General features: G+C 31.7%; 1 protein-coding gene across 4 annotated transcripts in view; it reads left to right on the top strand.

Moving 5' to 3' along the window:
* The window catches only part of LOC108916948, a 113,418-nt gene that overhangs the window by 26,317 nt on the left and 66,779 nt on the right, over positions 1-20,322 (top strand). For all 4 annotated transcript variants that reach the window (XM_018723306.1, XM_018723309.1, XM_018723307.2 and 1 more), the window contains exons 3-6: positions 6,601-6,842; positions 6,912-7,061; positions 9,134-9,332; positions 14,817-14,941. In XM_018723306.1, coding sequence (XP_018578822.1) covers positions 6,601-6,842; positions 6,912-7,061; positions 9,134-9,332; positions 14,817-14,941 — 716 coding nt within the window. The remainder of the gene's footprint in view (positions 1-6,600; positions 6,843-6,911; positions 7,062-9,133; positions 9,333-14,816; positions 14,942-20,322) is intronic.

The following is a 20,322-nucleotide window of genomic DNA, read 5'->3' as shown; positions in this document are numbered from 1 at the left end:
ATAATCACAACAAGAGAAAAAATAACTCAAGACTGTTTTCTAATACGTTATATTAACATACATACATAAATGCTTATGACAAAAACTTATAAAAGTCAACCCGTTATTCCACCACGTTCTGCCGACTTTCGTTTCTTGTCAGCTTAATCTAAAATTCATTCACTCGCTAATAACTAGAATTAAACAATTACACAAAAACTAATATTAAATGTTTAATAGAAATACGTATTTTATGCAAAGGTTACATGTATTTTTATTTTAAAATACTGAACAGTTGTAAATCCAGTAGGCAGTGTCATGATTAATTAGTAGTACCTAATAATTAAGTAATAGTCGTTGATTAAAACAGTTTGCGATCAGATAATGGCCCTTTCTATTTTAGATCTTCAGTGATTCACCGCGCCGTGATTATTTTAGATCTAAGTACTCCTAAATATATCTTGCACTAAATTTACTATTTACTATTGTACGTGGCGAAGACATTTAACTAGATTTTAGGTCATCGAGGTCCACTTACGTGATTATTATTAACTAGTATTCCGAAATCAACGCGAGATTCTGTGCCAGCGGCTATTTATCTTCCAACAAATTATGAAGAAGCCAAGACGTTTGCGTCCGCTTAAACGTATTCACTTTTAATTGCACAGAAAACAGATACTAGTAAAAAGCTTTTATTTTTTTAATAATACAATTTTTATTATTAGTTAATAGCATAAATTAATTTTAATAATATCCTCATTAAATGAAGTTATCTATTTGCTAAATAGTAGACAGTAATTTTCTATAATTCCCAAAAATGTTCCACAAATCGGCTACAAATATGTTATAGTTAATGTAAGATCAATTTCGTTCTAAATTAATTTTTTTTATTGCATCAATAATTTTTGGACGTATTTTCATTTTGACCACGATCACAGTATTTGGACCACTGTCGACTGGACTAAATGAAATAACTCTATGGACAATATGTTGCCATTATATTATATAATATATCCATTAGTGAAATGAAAAACACATCTGACATATCGAAATAATTAAATAACGTTGCAAATTAAAAAAAATATGTTTCCTATTATTGTTTCTATAACATCGCTTTCAGCTAATTGTAAGATCAAAAAAAATTGAATTAGTAGTGTTGACGACCTGTCTAGATTAACATATACAGGGTGGTCCCGAGGTAATGGGCCAAAATTCATGGGTAGATTCCCCAAGTAAAAATATTGCGATTTAGCCGAACTTACCTTAGTCCAAAAGTTGATAGTTAAAGAGGTACAGGGTGTTAAATGTAAAATATTTCAATTTTTTTTCATTTATTCTTTAACAAATGCAAATATCCTCACAAAATTTTGGGGTTTGAAGTTCTTTGGGTATAGGAATTGAAAACTGTTCACATTTTGGTTAAAATTCATAGAAGGTGCTAGCTGCAGTAGATTGAATGTGTTAAAAACAACTTTTTTGTACTTTAAGACATCTCATCTTTGGTATCAAATTCTTATTTTCCAACTCTTTTTACACAAAAGTATACTTTATATTATTAAGTATTATTCATACCTAATTAAAATTACAATCTTAGCTTACAATTTAAATTGTATACTCGTATACATAAATGTGAGATAGAATGCCGAGATTTTCGTTTTTGGAGTTACATGAAATCAGTTGTTTATGGAGAAACTATAAACACCTCAAAAGAACTCTATCAGCAGGTTTCAAAGCTGCACAGTTATTTCGCGTTAAGGATTTATACTTTAAAATAAGACAATCTTTTAATAAACGCGTTGATAAACGTATTGAAGTTAGAGGTGGACATTTTGAGCAATTATTGTCAAAAAGGCATATTTTTTACTAATGTTTACTATTTTACTGTTCATTGCAATTTTTAATTCTAAATAAACCCTTGTTTTTGACATTTCTAAATTATTTTAATTATTTCAACTATTAGCATTGGAAGTTGCAAAGCCAAATATCTCGGAAACGGTGCGAGACAGCTACCTTCATAAAGTTTACCTTGTTTTGTGTAAAAAAGTTGGAAAATAAGAATTAAACGTTAAGTCGTTTTCAACACTACGGCAGCTGGCGCCCTCTATGAAGTATAACCAAAATGTGAACAAATTTCAATTCCTCTACCCAAAGAACCCCATCCCCAAAATTTTGTGTAGATATTTGCATTTATTAAGAAATAAATGGAAATCTGTATCTCTTTAAGTATTAACTTTTGGATTAAGGTAAGTTCGGATAAATCGCAATATTTTTGCTTCAGGAATCTACCCATGAATTTTGGCCCATTTTCTCGGGACCACCCTGTATATATCGGATTGTATACTTATTTTATTATTACCTAAGGTGCTTTTCTTTAAAGGTACATGTTAAGTTTATTCCAATACTTAATTTTTTTTCGAGTAATTGTACCGGGTGCTCATTTTTCTAGCAACACCGTTGGGATCTTGGTTATCTTAAGAATACAACATCAAATGATAAATGAAGTGGTAAATTTACCCATCTTTGTCGAAAATTCTGTTTGTTTTCGTTCTTTTAATTGAAAAAGGAAAGATTATGATTTTTTAAACTAAGATATCGTTAAGACACTTTTTTCAGTCAGCTAATTTTTTTTATTAAGATTACGGTGTTGTCTTATGCTATGGTTTAATATTCTGTTTTCTTCGAAATTAATTTTTTATTTTTGAAAGACAAATGAAGCTATTCACAAATAATTTTTTTTAATTTCGGAAGTTGGATGCTACACTCGACGACCGAAAGGTATGGGAATTCAATTTAAAAGAAAGTCGTATGAATAATAAATTTATTCCATATATTTCTTTCACACTATAATTTAATATTTATTAGTATTCAAATGAAGTTCCATCTTAAAAAAGTCACTTGAAACAGCCGTCATTATAATGCAGAAATAGTTTAGCTAAAATATCGAAGTTCATTGCGTGTTGCTCTTTGTCCAGCGTTGTGTATGGCTATTAGAAACAAGGAGATAATTTCCTTGAAGGTTTTAAGCAATATTTAATGATTTCAATATGTCAGGAATGTTTTTTTTATTAGTACTATTTATTTTATATATTATATTTTATTTTAGAGTTGCTCCTTTAAATATAGTACAAGCTTTGTATTATCGTCTAACAGCGTTTAACGAGTTATGATAAAATCTTTAAATTCACGGTTTTTTGAAATGTTTTCTAACGAAATCGAATATCGACTTGAAGGGTAAACAGGTCTTAATTAATTTTATGGTACATCTGAACTATCTGCAAGAAGTTGATTCCTGAAATAGCGGTTAGAGTGGGTGAAATTGGATGCGGTTCAGTGACCCATTAGTTACCATTTAGCGCATTAATAGTCCGGCGGAGATATAGTTTCTTGAAAAATAATTGTGTTTTCAGGAACAGTTATATATAGCGTATTAAAAGTGGCTTCGTGTCGCATCGAAAATTATAAATCAAGTCTTATAACGTAAATAAAACGCTCATTCAGAAATTTGATACCCCTTCGACAGGGCGTAACCGAGTCACCGTATCTTTAGAAAATCCTAAATTAGACCTAAATTATTTTTGTAATATAACCGTAATTTAAAAATACGTCTAGAGCCTAGCCTTTTCCTAAAAGGTTTAGGACTAAATTTAAAAAATCTATTAATAAACAAATGGAAGTGGATTCTTCGATAGACTGTACTGTCTGAGGACTCCAAGCAGGCATTACAACTATGCCTCTATTTCAGCTGCATCTGCATCCTGTATTTCTACTTATTAATAACCTCAAAAGGAAAATAGAAAAATGCGGTACAAATACATTCCCCGTAGAAATGTGGGGAATTTTCGAACCAATTACTTACACTAGAAAATATTTATACGTAACGGTAATCGAACAAAGGAATTATATCATTCATGTATATGTGAGAATTTCGTTAATTAACCAGTGAATTAACATTCATGATTTACTACAACGGTACGAAAAACGAGACCCTCTTTTATAACAAACTTCGTAATATACCATCAAGCTTCTGATCTTATCATTACGCCTAACTAGAAAAAAATCAATTTCCGTTACCTGTTTTTTCAGCCGTATAATGTTGTTGTATTAAACGAAGCAGACAATGGAAAAGGGTCCCGATTTTTACTCGACACGTTTATAGCTCGGCCAGTTTGGAATACTTCGCTGTAAATTTAAAACATGCCGATTACTTTTAGAATGCCATTTCTCTTGTATTTATGGATACATTCTTGTCGGTATCCAAGTTTGGAGATGATCCTTAATCAGTTCGGACGAGGGCAACTTTTCGCACGAAGCATATTAATACAATTTCGGGCATGTTTCCATTTCTTGTTGATAATGTCCGGTCGCAAGAAAAATTTAATTCGTTTTAGCAAACAAAATTATTACTCCAAATAAACGAATAAAATTACCCGGTATGGCAGCTGTAATAGTTTTTTGTCTTTTATATTTATTTGCTGAACTGATTTTGGTACTTGTGACGAGTGTTCCAAGGACGAACTAGTTCACGAACGGCGAAATTAGTTATTCTAGAACTTAAGAAATTGGACATAACTGTCCCGCTGCGCTGTCAACTTCATATGAATTCCTGTTGAGAGAATTTAGAATTCCGTAAGGAGTTATGGCGATAACGCTAAAAACGAAGATATCCTTTAAGCTAAAGTCTAAGGCGATTAGAGGGATTAGAGAGTCTCACTGGACATTTTAAACATAAATAATAATAAAATATAATGATTTGATCCGAATAAATGCATTTCGTGAAAATAAACAGCTTAAACCACATTTACGCTGCTGCTAAAGCCAGTGATAAAAATTAAAGACGGTCTTAATCTGGTTATTTGTAGAACACCATCATAGACCAATTTTCAAAATTACAAAAATGTTTAAAAAATTTAAAAATATACCCATTTTATCTGAGTTGTTTTACTTATATCTTGAAACATATGCATTTTGGAAGAATATTGAAGAGGAAAAAAGTTTTAGAATTGAATTTTGTACAATACACTGTAAGTTAAAAAATGTTTAAATATATTACCGATGTTGCAAAATAGCAATAATTGATGAAAAAAAGGCAAAATAATCAAATATTTTGGATAGTTTTTTAAAAATATTTTAATTGCTCCGAGGGCATTCTAATTTTGGTGAAAAAAACTATAGAGTAAAATAAAACAACACACCAAATTTCATTAAAATCGGTTCTATAGTTTTCGCTAAATAATTTTTTGAATAAAATTTTGATGAAAAATTTTCGAATTTTCAAAATGTAGCACAGCCTCAAATAAAGCATCTAGATACTTGAAAAGCCAAGGAATTCGAATATCGAATGCCAACTGTCTAATTTGCACATATTTTGTTATAAACAAAGTTCGTTATTTATGCATTAAATATACTACATATATATTTTACTCTATGCTATTATTTCAATGAAAAAATTTGTTTACGTATGTATTTCAACACCCTGAATATGAATTATATTTAAATAATTTTTGTTTAAACAAATTAAAAAAATATTTTTTTATTTGGAAATAAATTTTTTGTTAAATTCAGATAAAATTAAGAAAAAATAGTACTTTAAAATTATAATTTTTGAAAAAAACTAAATTGCAAATTGATAAATGTAATCTAATTGTTTAAAAATAAAAAAGAGTGTTAACTTTAAAAATTTACTGTAGCCGTCCTAATCAACCGATTTCAATTTTTCAAAATCATTTGAAAGGTTGAGCGGTCTTTTCTATGTGAAAAAACTTCCAAGTATCTAGATTTGAGGCTGTGCAATATTTTGAAAATGTTTTTCAAAAAATTATTTTGCAAAAACTATTGCATCGATTTTAATGAAATTTGGTGTGTAGGTACTTTAAAGTTTTTTTTACCAAAATTAGAATATCCTCGGAGCAATATTTAAAAATATTTTAAAAAAATTATCCAAAAAACTTGATTATTTTGTCTTTTTTTATCAATTATTGCTTTTTTGCAACATCGGTAATAAATTTAAACATTTTTAGCGTACAGTATATTGTGCAAAATTCAATTCTAAAACTTTTTTCCTCTTCAATATTCTTCCAAAATGCATAAGTTCCAAGATATAAGTAAAAAAATAGGTATATATTTTTTAAAATTTTTTAAATATTTTTGCAATTTTGAAAATGTTCCGAACCTTGCCCAGATCTAAGGATCTACACTTTTATTGTGTGAGTTGTACTGAAGGAAATCCAGAAAAAATTTGCTTGCCCCCTCTCACATCCACCTCAAAACAGATCCGCCCTGGTCTATGAGTATATGAGATGGTCTGTAATTTAAAGGATATGTTTACAGAATGTTGCCGGTCTTAAGCAAGAATTTGTGGAATAGTTCTTTGGAGCATGCGTAGAAACCAGGTCGGGGTTTTTCATGAGATTCATAAGTATATGGAATCCATTTGCATTAATCATATTAAAGTGTTATCACAGAACCACCGACCACTGGTTCAGAGTCAGTACTGTGCTGACTCATGCGCCGAAAATGTTTATTATTTGATTTCGACTGATTTGTATCTAACCTTTCTATTTATTAAATAAAATTGCATAAAAAATAGTCTCCAAGGTAACTAAATTTGTCTTTTTCACGCAGGTTTCGAAAACTCATCGCTAAAAGCCAGCTTCTCTCTGTCGTCGCTTCCAGCGACGGAATACACACCTGAGAAGGGCGTAAAGCCAAGATTGTACAACAGCCTTACGAAAAATAGGGTAAAGGCGACGGCAGTGAGGCGATCATGGGGAAGCACCGCCAGCGACCACAGGGAGGAATTCTGGTCGGTCCTGCAGGCGAATTACAACTACATTATGGATAATCAGCTTATCGATAAGTGCCAAGTAAGTTTCTGCATTCCTGTACGTATGAGAAACCATTGACGCTGATGGAACAATCTTTTTTTATTACAGGAAGTGGACGGCGATTTAACTCGTCATACAGGAACTTGGACTCTCAAGGAATTCTATTCCCAGTTCTCGGAACTCTATTCTTGGTTAAATAGCGTTCAAGAGACCATTTATGGGAAGGAGGAAAATATCACAGATAAAGCTTTACGAGCAGTAAGCATTCAAATTATTTTAATCATTCTACGCGGTGCACCAGATACAGAAATGGAATCTAGAAATTGCAATAAATCAGTCAATTTTCATTTCATTCAAATTATTTTAATGATTTGTACGGTGCACCACGGACAGAAATTGAATTTAGCGGTAAAAAATCAGTTTTACGCAGGTTTTGAATATGGAAATAAAAATAAAAGAACATATTTAAGCAAATTAGATCCACCTTTCTCTTTACATCAACTTCCTTACTACGTCCTTTTACCTTTTATAGTCCCCTTTTTTTATGCTGCGATTCGCCGTTCTCTTTTTTCTACTTTACTCAGTTTTTTGGTGAAACATGTTTATTACCTTCATAACACGTTTTTTTTTTCTCCCATAGCCTTTATATATTTTCACTTTGCTTTTTCCATCATAACAGCATTTTTGTACTATCTGTTTTGTGACTCACTAGCGTGAAAACAGACAAAAAGTGATATTTATTTATTTATTGCATTTAAGAGATTATCTTAATTATTTTTAGAAATGGGAAAAAGTTGATACAAAAATACAATAGGAAATAAGTGGGACATTAACCCTTAACTAATACTTATTTTCTTTTAAATTATTTAGATAAGACTAAGAAAATATGCCAAAATATAGTCAAACGTGGAAAAGGGATTATTTAAATGATAATTTATTGCTACGAGCCGTTTTACATTACATAATTTTAATATTAAAATACTAATAGGAATTAAGTATATTTGCCAATATTTATAAATAAATATGCAAATATTTCGGAGTAATTTTATAACACGCAATTTTTATATAAAAATTTGTATAAAAACGTACTGAAATAAATATATTTGCAAATACTTATAAATAGGTGTTGCAAATATATGTTTGAGTAAGAATTTTTGCTTTATTACATTATTAAAAATTTATTAACAAAATATTGTCTAAAATCTAATTCAAATTATTTTTAACTTGTGTGCAATGTCCTGAAGTATTAAAACATATTTTTTTATTCTGCTAAATCTAGTGTCATAGTCCTAATAGCTAGCAGCATTTTCGAACTTAAAAAGGGATTAAAACTTTGTTTTTCGAGTAAATGTTTGCTAAATAGGAGAAGTGAACAGGCGGGGATCTTGGGGGGGGTGGGGGAATTGAGGGCGATCGCCTTCTCCCAAATGGTCCGGGGGAAAAAATCAAAGATCAAACAGAATAAATTAATAAAGAACTTTTTTCTTTCATCTATACAAACGCCCCACCTCCCCCAAGTCCTCTGGATCCGCCCCTGAATGCAGTTTATTGTCAGATGAAATAAACCTCTTTCACTACGTCGATTTTAGCGCCGTTTAATATTTTTTTGAGGCAAAAGAATATTTTTGATTTTTTTAAACAAAATTAATAAGATTTACTTAAATTTAAGTAAATTGTTTATAATTTAATTTATAACATTCTTTGGTAGTAGAAAATTTACTCTGGACCACTTGTAGTAGGATCATGTTCAATGCAAAGATCATTGCCTGTCAAGGGATCCAGTGCAGTACGGTTTTAAGGGGTGTAGAAATTGAATAATTTCTTTATGTGTTTTGAAGGGATGAAGGGATCAGTTCACGTCTGGCACCCCTTTTCCTACAAAAATTCCTTTATTCTCATAAACTATTTATTTTAAATGTAATTTATTATAATCCAATTTATTTTTTAAATTCCACATATGTACTACATTTTACCTCTGTGCTCGCCAGGTTAGTATTTGACGTATAACCGACCACTTCATACACTCACTACAGCTACTACCAGAACACAGTGCGTATCATGCGGTATCTCAGATTTTACATTAAATTTTATTTTAAATTTGAAATAGTTCATCTTACGCGTCCTAAAAATGATGACACGATTTTCCTTTGATAAAAGACCGACAATTTTTTGCTCTACTTTGCATCGAATACGATCCTACCATAAGAACTCGAAGAATTTAACTGCTAAATATCAATTTCACTATAATTGTCACAAATTAGATGTGTTCTGTCTGTCAAAAGCAGTGAATTTTATTTGGACAAATCGTACTTAAAGTGTTTTTTTTTCAGCATTGTGTGAATATGGTACTTGAGAAGAGTTCCTCACTTAAATTATTTAATGATCAAGCTAGTCAACTTGTGCAATTGTATCCGGAGGTTCAAGACGAAGTTGGTTGGAGGGCTACACACCTGAACTCGAAATGGGACTCTATTTTGAGCATTCTAGGACCGTCAGACTGCGACCACTGTGACCAGGATACTTGTCTAGGTGGGTTTAGATGTTGCTATTTTAGAAAAAAGCAATCTTTTGGAGAATTACTTTAAAGCATTTTTTAATTGAAAAGTTTCACCCCAGAATTAAAATTTCACCAATTATGTTCTTAAATCAGGCTTAAGTTTACAAATGGTGTTTGTTTAAAAATCTAGGAGGCGTTGGAAGTGAATGAAGATGAGAAAAAAACCAATAACCGACATCGTTGATTATAATTGATAAATAATAGTCTGCTTATTCACAATTACTTCAATTTTAGGCACTGGGAATGTTTCAATTTGTGGAAATTGCTTATAAACCAGATTCTACTATTTAGTTTCAATCAGTAGTGTCGGCAATTGGCTAATTTCTCAAGGTCCTCGAATGTTTCCAAAGCCTCCTAGTTTTTTAAAGTGAAACTTTAAAAAACGAGACAACAGCAGGCCATGGATTACCAACTGCATATTCAAAATTAGTTCAAGATGTAAAAAATTAATTTATTCAAATCGTGTGTCCAAAAAAATTTGATGTTTCTTATTGGGCCACGTATCTCATGGACGATGTGATTGTTTGGACACTGTACATAGTATCCGTACATTATATCTTGTTTAAACGAATAAGGATTAAGTTAGACATTAAAAATAATATTTAATTGTCACTCTACGCAAAGAAATTTAGGCGTATACATTGTGTCAAAAAAGTATTTGTTAATAAAACGCAATATGTTCAATTAATCATCTACATTTATTTTGTCGCCGTCAAAATAGGCTCCATTTGAAGCAGTATACTTTTTCCAACAAACAACCCAATCGTCAAAGCACTTTTTAAAGCATATTCCGGTATGGACTTTAACTCCTTCAGCGATTTTTGTTTTATGACTTCTATCGACTCGAAATGTCTTTAATTTGGGTTTGGGAGCGGAAAAAGTCAGTGGGGGCCAAATCCGAGGAATACGGTGGCTGCATTCGTTAAATTATCACTTTATGTGTCTTGGTGCAAAGTCTAAGAATTGTCCTTCCGTAAATCTGGTCTTTTTAGGAGGATACTCTCTCTCTCAAACGCTTCGTAACGCCCATATAATATTCTTTGTTGACTGTTTTTCATTTGAAAAGTGCCATTCCGAAGGTTGTTGACTCGTTTGCACGTCAAACTCGTAGACCCATTTCTTTCACTTTATGTTTGAATGCTTTGCACCATTCGTCTGCTTGAGTTTTCGATAACACTCAATTGCCGTACATTTTTCTCAAAGTTTTCAATGATTCAGCACAGGAAGTTCCGTTGGTAGCACAAAATTTTGGGCATACTCTCTTCAATAACATTATCCATAGTAAAGATTGGGGTACACATTTTAGCTGGATTAACTAAATCAACAGTGCTTACACTTCGCTTTAGAGTGAAGTACAGTGCTACCAACTTTCCATCAAAAAAGAAATTTAAATATACTTTACACAGAATGTTTAAATGATATATTCCGGATACTTTTTTGACAGAATGTATCGAAGTAAAATATAAAATATTTGTCTGGTTGTTTTGAAATATTTATTCTTTTGTGTAATATATGCGTTACTATTATTTGTGCATTATACACAGTGATCAAATAATCACAATGTTAGTCGAATACAGGGAGCTGTCTTTCGAGTTGAAATCTTTTACAATGCGTATTGCTTAATTAAAAAAAAAAAAATGGTTCTACCGTCCCTCTAGATCGAAATAAATCAATTAAGAACCATTTATGTGGACAACAGATCAAAGTTTTATGGAAATATTAGTGTCATTAAAGTATTACCGTTACTACATTATCGAACTATGTGATTTATATGACTATAATCTGATTAAATAATAGCTGATTCCATTTTTTTAATTTGATTACTTAAGAGGGCTCTATAGCAAATAGCCAACCAGCAATACATTTACATAGATTTTATTTCACAGATTGTCTAAATATGAATTAATGCACAAATAACATACTTTCTCCCATTTTAACACAAATTTTCTATAAAATAGATTTAGATTGAAACTCAAATTACTTTTTGGTGTAAAGAAATTTTTAATTTATGATACCGCTTGTTTAAAAGCTGCAAATTACAAATTTCTTTACACCAAAAGGTAATTTGAGTTTCAAACTTAAGTCCATTTTATAGAAAATTTGCTTTAAAATGTGAGAAAGTCTGTCATTTGTGCATTAATTCATATTTAGATGAACTGTGTGATAAAATCTATAAAAAATGTATTGCTGGTTGCCTAGTTGCTATAGAACCCTCTTAATGTCAATAGAACTGTTACAATACTTGTACCATCTAATTATTAGGTATAGTAACAACGTTTAGAATGACCAAGAATTTGTTGGAGGCCGACGCCGCTTGTTCAAAAGAGGCAAATTACAAAGTTCTTTACACCAAAAAGTAATTTGAGTTTCAAACTAAGTCCCTTTTATAGAAAATCTGCGTTAAAATTGGAGAAAGTTTGTCATTTGTGCATTGATTCATATTTAGACAAACTGTAATAAAATATATAAAAATGTATTGCTGGTTGCCTATTTGCTATAGAGCAATCTTAATGTCGATAGAACTGTTACAATACTTGTAACACCTAATTATTAGGTATAGTAACAATGTTTAGAATGACCTAAAATTTGTTGGAGGTCTTAAACTTATCTTTACGAGCTATTATAAATAGCAGCGGTTGAGCATAAACTCATTAACTTTATCATGCAAAATGTCTTTAAAAGTGTGGGTTGCTATTGGCCGTTCCAAAGCTACAATCAGTTTTTTTGAGGAGCTAAGAATTGTTCATGATTATCTTTGTTTGTTTTTTTGTGGTGTTCAGTAAATCGATGCTGAACCACACACTACTGTTATTGTGGTTGCATACATTTAGGGGTGTAGGTGAAAAATGCGTTCAGAATTTTAATCAAATATTTCATCATATTCAAAGCATTGAAATGTAACGGTAATGAGAACCGTTCTTAGCTGTTCAATGATCCAAAAAACAATTTTTGCTTTAAGTTTTGAATGTACTACTAAAACAGTCGCTCGGAATGCTGGCTTGCATAGAGAAAGCGTAATTGTACTTCTATACATTGAACAAGGCGTTTAAGCCAAAAAAACTATTTAATAGATCTTAAATGGCAACGTAACCAAGTTGCTGCCTGTTACAAATTTATGATGTACTTTCTTAATTAGGAATCTCCAACATGCCCTTGTTGTTCTCGGGCTATAGTTTGGGGGGGTAGGGGGGTTGGGGGATGGACTTGCAATCATACCCCTAGGCCCATCCTGATGTAGGTTTTTTATTTTGTTGGTGTCACTATTATTAACAATTCGTTTACAATGAACAATGACAAACAATTACATCTACGCTTCAGATAATCGCTGATAGACTCTCGTAAAAAATTACACCAATCAGAGACTGTGAAACAGAATGTTATGTTCTAATATAATATTGGTCTTATTGTTTTAATAATTTATAATTTTACCAAAATTTAATTGCCAATATGAAGTGGCTTGTAATCATTTGTGAAGGCTCTGTAATCTGTATTTAAAAAACAAAATCGACGAAGATATACAGAAAATACTATTTTACAGGTAAATTCAGAAAAGCTCATCAGAATCAATCATCAACACGTAATCAGTAAGCTAGCGATGATAATTTCTAACATCTGCTAGCAGCAATTAAAATGAGTTATGCTGATGGTTTATTTTAAGAATTTGATTATGGCCGTTTATTTATATTATATCAAACAGCTATGATAATGACTAGAACATAGAAATAATTTAATTACGTAATTTATTAAGTCACTTATTACGGAAGTTACGTCCGCATAATCGCGATGTGTCTGTAGTGTAGGCAACCCGCAAGACTGCTAGGTATGGTGTGTAGAAGTAAAGTTCTAAAGCTAAATCTGCAACCCAGAAGACAGTAAGGTGTATATGCGGTGATCTAATATAAGGGGCAACGAATCCTCTTGGTTTTACGTGACAAAATGGAGATGTTTGTTGAGATCATTAGCCTACGTGATAGCTAAGATAATTGTGCAAAAAAGCGGATTCTGTTTAACTTGGAATCAGTTTTATGTACTTTTCGCGACGCATTTCCATTCATAATTATCACTGCAAACATTCATAAAAATTGTTATTTTTTCCTCAATTATGTTTCCGATACAGTCCTAAGTACCTATGCTTGAAAAGATTGTCGATAATAGTACTCCTGAGTAAACACATAAAAGCTTCAATGTACGCCAGATAGAAGAAAATAATTTCCAATCTCTGTATGCGTGAATGTTTAAATTTGGTATCTGCTTGAAATTTATGTTTACAATTACTTTGCCAGATGCAATAGGAAGTGTTACATAAAGTTATTTTCAACAAAGCCTAGAAACATTGTTATTTATTTGTAAACCAAGGTTATTTCAAAATTAACAGTGACCGTACAATTTATAAAATCACCGACGTATTTGAATTATTTTCACGTCGGTCTCTAAAAATTATTACAGGAACAGTGTTTTAGAAAAGTTACACAAATTATTTAATTTTTACGAATTGTTTCATTGAAATTTATCTGCGTTTAGAATATACAGAAACAATTTTTATGGTTTGATGAAAATAGTCATGGATATTAAATTTAAATTATTATCACGGGCCTAATGCAAAAATAATGGAGTGATGAATGGATTTAACGCAATTTTTACGTGTGCTTTTATTGCATGTGCCAAATCTCAGTTTATTTTTCGTCGAGTGTAAATAACCTGCTAGTTCGGGTCAATATCTTCATTAAAATTTTTTATAACTAGGCTTTTTAAAAACGGCCAAATTGCTTTGAACAACATTTCAACGAATTCGTATGCTTTATAAAGTGTTAATAATGTTTTCTGGTCTCAAAAATTGTCGGTATAGGGAAAATAATGGCCTAGCTGTTATATAATAAAATCTGTCCGTGTTTTTTTTTTAGGAAATTGTCATTTACCTTGAATATCTCATAATGTGTTACACAATTTTGTAATTTTATTATTTACCATTATATTTATTTATTTTATAGCGGGTGCTCATCTAGTACGGCGCCCATAACAAAAACAACAGTTTCGTTTTCCCTCCTGAATTTAAAACTCCTTTTGGTTTTCGATTAAATAAATAAAAAACGGAAATTAGTACTCAAATCCTGATATTACTCGGGCGTAGCTTCGTGAATACTTTACTAGTAGTTGGTACCAAAAATTTCGATCATTATTTACAGTAATTCTTTAAAAAAATGGATCAAATTATTTATTTATTTGACATATACAAACCCAACAGTTTTCATTCCATTTGCTTGGAAAGATGGATTTATTTAGTTTGTTCTCAAAAAATATTTGTTAAGTGAGACATTGAAGCTATTAATTTATTGATTATGATTCTTGTTTTTTAAAATTATGAACTATGAAAGTAACAGCTTCAATGCCGTCTTCCCACTGTTATGAATATGTGTTTTTTTACTAAGTGGGTGTAATGATTATTTTGTTAATTTCAGACATTGACCATGAGCTCAAATGTCTACGAAAGTGGTTCAAAATAATGGAATCTTGTCTTCAACCTCTGGACTTTAGAGCCAAATATACCAAGACTGAAATTGAAACAAAAGCTTTAGAATTAAATGTAAGTAACAATTTTTTATGTAAATTTTTTAATATATTTGTCGGTTGTGCGTAGACGTGTCCCCTACATTATTGTAATAATTTTTTTATTTATTGACGTCAGTTCAGAGTGATACAAGCGATTAATTATAGGTTTTCGTTTGTGTGAATTTAATAATGAGCGCACTTGTTACAGCAAAGCTTATAATAATTAGGTTAATTCGAATAATTTAATGAAACGTAATTTGGGCTACAGTTGATGTGTTCCAAATTGTTCAGTGTAGCATTTCAAGTGGAAATTTCATTTTTCGTACAAACGCAAATTAATTTTCTGACCTGATTTTTCAAATATGACCGATTCAAGTTTGCACCACTGGAAAATTGTGCGAGTCGCATAATTTTACAGTTTTTCTTTATTTGAAAAGTAATGTGAAAAAAAAAATTATTATCGTAAATTGCCCATCTTGGAATTGTGTATCGGCTTTTCCACTTTTTTGATATCGAAATATGTACTATGGAAAAACAGGTGTTTTATTTTTTATCAATTTTTATCAAGAATAAGTTGTCAAGTCGTGGATTTTGATCGATTGCATTATCCCCTGGCATATATGTCGAATCGAGCGATCTGTCGCTCTTCCTCCATTGATGACAAGATTACTGGGTCTTAGGATAATGGTCCACACTCTATTTTTACCTAAAGACGTACTTACACTGCGATATGCTTTGGTTTGGGTTTTGTGTTTCCTGTTTATGGGAGGTTTTCGGCTTAACCTTCTTTTTCACTGGGCATTTGTGTTCTCGTTGTTTTTTAATGCTGGACTAGGACACTAAAGTTTGTGGGTGTATGGCCCCCTTAGGGTGCCCCAATGGAACCTTTAGGAGGTTGTGTGGAAGCTTTAGGAGCTTGCGTTTACGTGTATGGCCTCCTTAGAGAGCTTACTACAAGAATTGTAAGGCTAAAGCTTATAATGGGTCCTTACAGGGCTTTAGGAGCTTGTATCACTTCACCTCAGGATGGACTAAGCCTGGATGGTTGTGCTACGTAAGCTTTGGAAGTTGTGAGCTTGAGAAAATTTTTAGGAGTTGTTATACGTAGTTTATTACAATTTTTGTATTAATTAACATTAAATGGTATGTAACATTTTATATAAGAAAAAAACTTGAAATAATTAGTATTGGCTAAGATCCGGCACTGCAAGCGGTCTGGGTGGACGTTCGAACACGCTCTACGCTGACTCCGTAGGGGGACCCGTAGCGAGGTCCACGGTGGAACCTGGAAATTGGCATTTCGGAATGATGTCCTTCTACTGATTGTGGGCGTCTCGCAGGAGTTGTTGAGCTGAAACTTATTTTGATTAATGACGACCCTAAGGCCGTATTATAGTTCAAATTTCGAAATATTTGGATTTATGTTTTACAAATATTCGAAAGGGCGATGAATATTTTCGCGCTTTTTTGCGCTGTCGGGGGCGATTTCGTCGTCGCATGTACTGTCAGTATCGTCTTATACGGCTGATGACTTGTGACAGTAATAATTGTGGCTTCGTTAGGGGTATTTCTGGAAATTTTCGGAACTTGGGTGAATATGTATTTTCCCACTATGCGCCTTCTGGTTCTCGTAGAATGTAGTTTGCAGCTGTTTATTTATAGTTCTGATAATTTTGGCGGGATTTCTGCTCCGTGGTTAGCTTTTAGAAAGATTGTTGAATTCTTTTCGAAACGCGATATATAATTTTGGCTTTTGCCCAATTTGAAATATTTCAGAAGGTACAATTGAAAAGTACTTTTGGAGAGCAGATATTGCAATGAAGGAACAATTTCCAACGTTTACTTGAAATTACGTATATAGTCTAAAATTAAATACAAAAAGAAGAACGTTAAAGTATTTTATTATTATTATTATTTTTTGTAATGAAGATAAATATGTCTAATTTTCTCTTATAATTTTGATCAATGCTGGTTCAGAATCCTTAGAGGTGACATAAGTACTAAGTAGATTAATAAATACTAGATATCTCATCTTTCTATGATAGTAGATAAATAAATAAATTATAAACTGTCACGTTTGACACTTTATGTCAAAATAATATACTACGTATTCTTTTAACTAAAATAATATGAAAATAAAAAAACATCTTTTGGAACGTCAATTGCGTAGATAATATGTATATGAATTAACAAAACTGTTTTTAGTTTTAGCCTTTCCGAAGTCAGTTGAACATGTATAAAAACGTCTAGCAATAAAATTTAATGAGTTTCATAGGCGTCCCTAAAAAAGTTTTCTGTTAAAGGTAAACAATTATAATTGTATATAATGTGTAGAAAATTGCTATTATATGTTCATTTGGCCAACAACATTGTGTCCTCAAACAATTTTATTATATTGATGGTAAATTTCGTTTTGTTCCGTTTCAAAAGGTCTCCAAAATGCCATGTTGTAATAATATTACTAAAAAAAATATTATGATGATTAATAAAAGGTGCCTATAGTAAATTAAAATTATCTGAATCACTACAAATTCCACATTGCTGCACTGCACTGCTACGCAATTTGTCAGCCACTTGTCAACAGCTGTGATTTATTGCCCTGTTGCCCAGTTCGGCTCTCTGTGTACGCCGTTTCTTCAATTGGGCGTATACATTTCTACCACGTCCACGTTTAGTTCGACCAGACCTGTGTATGGGTATGGCTAAATAAATGTGGGAACAAGTTTTTCAAATATTTCAATGCCGAGTTGCTCCGTCAGCTACCGAACATACTGCCATCCTTTTGGTTCTTCAATTGAAATCGGAAAGACTATAATCAGCGTGTAAGCTATTTGTCATTGTGAGGAATCAATTTAACTAGCGGTTCGAATAAATTAACCGGTTTTCTGCATAAATGTCTTTCTACCAATTTACTCAATAATTTCATGTTTTGGTCAACCGTCCGTGTTGAGGGAATTAAAGCCAAAAAATGCGTTCTATAAATATATCCTGTGGATTATTGATAGGAATTTATCATAAATCATGAGCTGTTATATGTCTACGCCCTATAAATAATATACGGCTTCAGTGTATGAACAAAAATCGTTAAATAAAAATAATGTTTGCATGACGTAAGCTTATCATGTAATAAATTTTTCAAGGACTGTCGATATTGCCTGATAAATGCTACACGTATTTGTTATTGACGTAATACGAACTTTTTTTCGTGATGTACAGTGAGTGCATTTTATTCCACCTTAAAAGTTAATTTCTATAATCATTTATGTTTCCTAAAAGTATATAAACACGTCGTAAATTGTAATTAATGTAATAAAGCTTAAAGGACGTGTATACATTTATGATCGTTGATCTTTTGATTACGGAATTAATTATGGATTCTAGTCGTTTAAATATTAAAATTCAAAACGTGATTCGGTATTAGCGTCTATTTATTCTAATACACAGCTAATTAAAATTCCGGGAATCGCTTTATTACTTTATTAACTCTCGCTATTGTTTATTTTCTATATTTACAAAAAATAGCCAATACATCCAGTATACAAGTCCCAGCTTGCTTTGTTCATTATTTATGTTCTTTATGAGGAAACTAAATTTAAAACTGACTCATATCGTGATGAACTAAGTCTATTTTAACTACCTAATTTGTCTGTAAAACAATGCCTCCGCATTTGTTAAGTTAGAACATCTTTAACGCCAAAATATAGTTTATTTGGCGAAGCATTTAAATCCACTTAAAGTTTGCGAGTAGGATTAAAAATGTTTTCATATTTTCACATCACGGGTTGTTTTTGTTTTAGTTTTCGCAATCTGTAACATATTTCTACTTTCATTTTATTGTTTACACAAATCAGCTAAGAATTGATTTCAGCTTTGAGCATTTAGAGAAAGCGGGAACTTTTTTTGGTGGATTTAGATCGAGTGATCATTCAACCACTAAGCACTGTAAAGAGTAACGCGAAGAAATCAGGATCTGGAAAGAAAAATACAAAATATACTTCCTACAAAGTTGCAGTTTCATATGTTCGTGTCTTGGTAATTTTTAGTGCGTAACACCGAAGGGGAGATATACAGGTGGGCACAGATGTTTTTGAAACAAGTTTTTACACCGTCACAACTCCGTACGTTTGCGGCACCGTTTTACTTGTAACAATAAATTCGCCAATTTATTGGTCCAGTCCAACTACACAAAAGTTTCTGAATGTATAGTCTTTCCGAAGTCAGTTGAACATGTATAAAAACGCCTAGCAACAAAATTTAATTAATTTCATAGGCGTACCTAAAAAAGTTTTCTGCTAAAAGTAAAAAATTATAATGATTTGTATATAATGTGTAGAAAATTTCTATAATATGTTCATTTGGCCAACAACATATTTTAATTATTTATGTCCTCAAATAGTTTTATTATATTGATGGTAAAATTCGTTTTGTTCCATTTCAAAAGGTCTCCAAAATGCCATGTTGTAATAATAAAATATCCCTCTTATTTCTCCCTTTCGCAATGAATGATTAATAGAAGGTGCCTATAATAAATTAAAATTACTTGAATCACACCAAATTCCGCATTGCTGCACTGCACTGCTAGGCCATTTGTTGACAACTGAATTTATGGTCAGCTCGTCCAGTGCGGCTGTGTTTGTGCCGCGTTTGCCCGCTCGCTCATTCTTCAACTGGGCGACCAGACCTGTATATGGGTATGGCTCAATAAATATGGGAACAAGTTTTTCAAATATTTCAATGCTGAGTTGTCGACCGAACCTGGTACATACTGCCAACCTCTTGGTTCTTGAATTGAGATCGGAAAGACTGTACCTAAAATCGTTACTAAAATTGTATTACATTGGGAACCAGCTAATGTTTCTTCATTAATATATTGAAGCTAGGAAATTTACCACAGTTTCCGTTTTACATGTACCCATATAACTTGACCAATTTTTTCCCACCCATTAAACCTGTCACACATAAACTGGTAAATCTTCAAGCTTCAATAAATTAGTCAAGGAATTGGAGACAATAGGCCTGTTTCTAATTTACTGACCATTTTTAATTACATTCTACGATTTTGACGCTTGTTTTTATATTAAATATTTAAATAATAGGTTATACACGTGTTTGTTATTGCAGTTAATCATAAGTTGTAAATTTATTACGGTTTGTGGTTTGCTGTCGTCATGACTGATTTTCATTCTAAAAGTCGATAATCTTAAATTTTACCAATAAATTATAACCAATTTATTGCAACGTGTAAAAAAGGTGGCACGAATGCGGTGAATTGTGATAATTTCTTGAACAATTTATTGAATCAAAACTTGATAAACATAACGTTTATTAAAGAAAATTACATTTCAAAAATTCAAAAGAATCTCCTTTGAATTCAAATTTGTTTCTGGAAATTTGGATTCTGGAAACAATTGAGGA

This window comes from Anoplophora glabripennis, unplaced genomic scaffold, assembly GCF_000390285.2.
Source record: "Anoplophora glabripennis isolate ALB-LARVAE unplaced genomic scaffold, Agla_2.0 scaffold2, whole genome shotgun sequence".
Taxonomy (NCBI): domain Eukaryota; kingdom Metazoa; phylum Arthropoda; class Insecta; order Coleoptera; family Cerambycidae; genus Anoplophora; species Anoplophora glabripennis.
The sequence above is the reverse complement of the archived record's forward strand: the minus strand, read 5'-3'. Positions and strand labels throughout refer to the sequence as shown.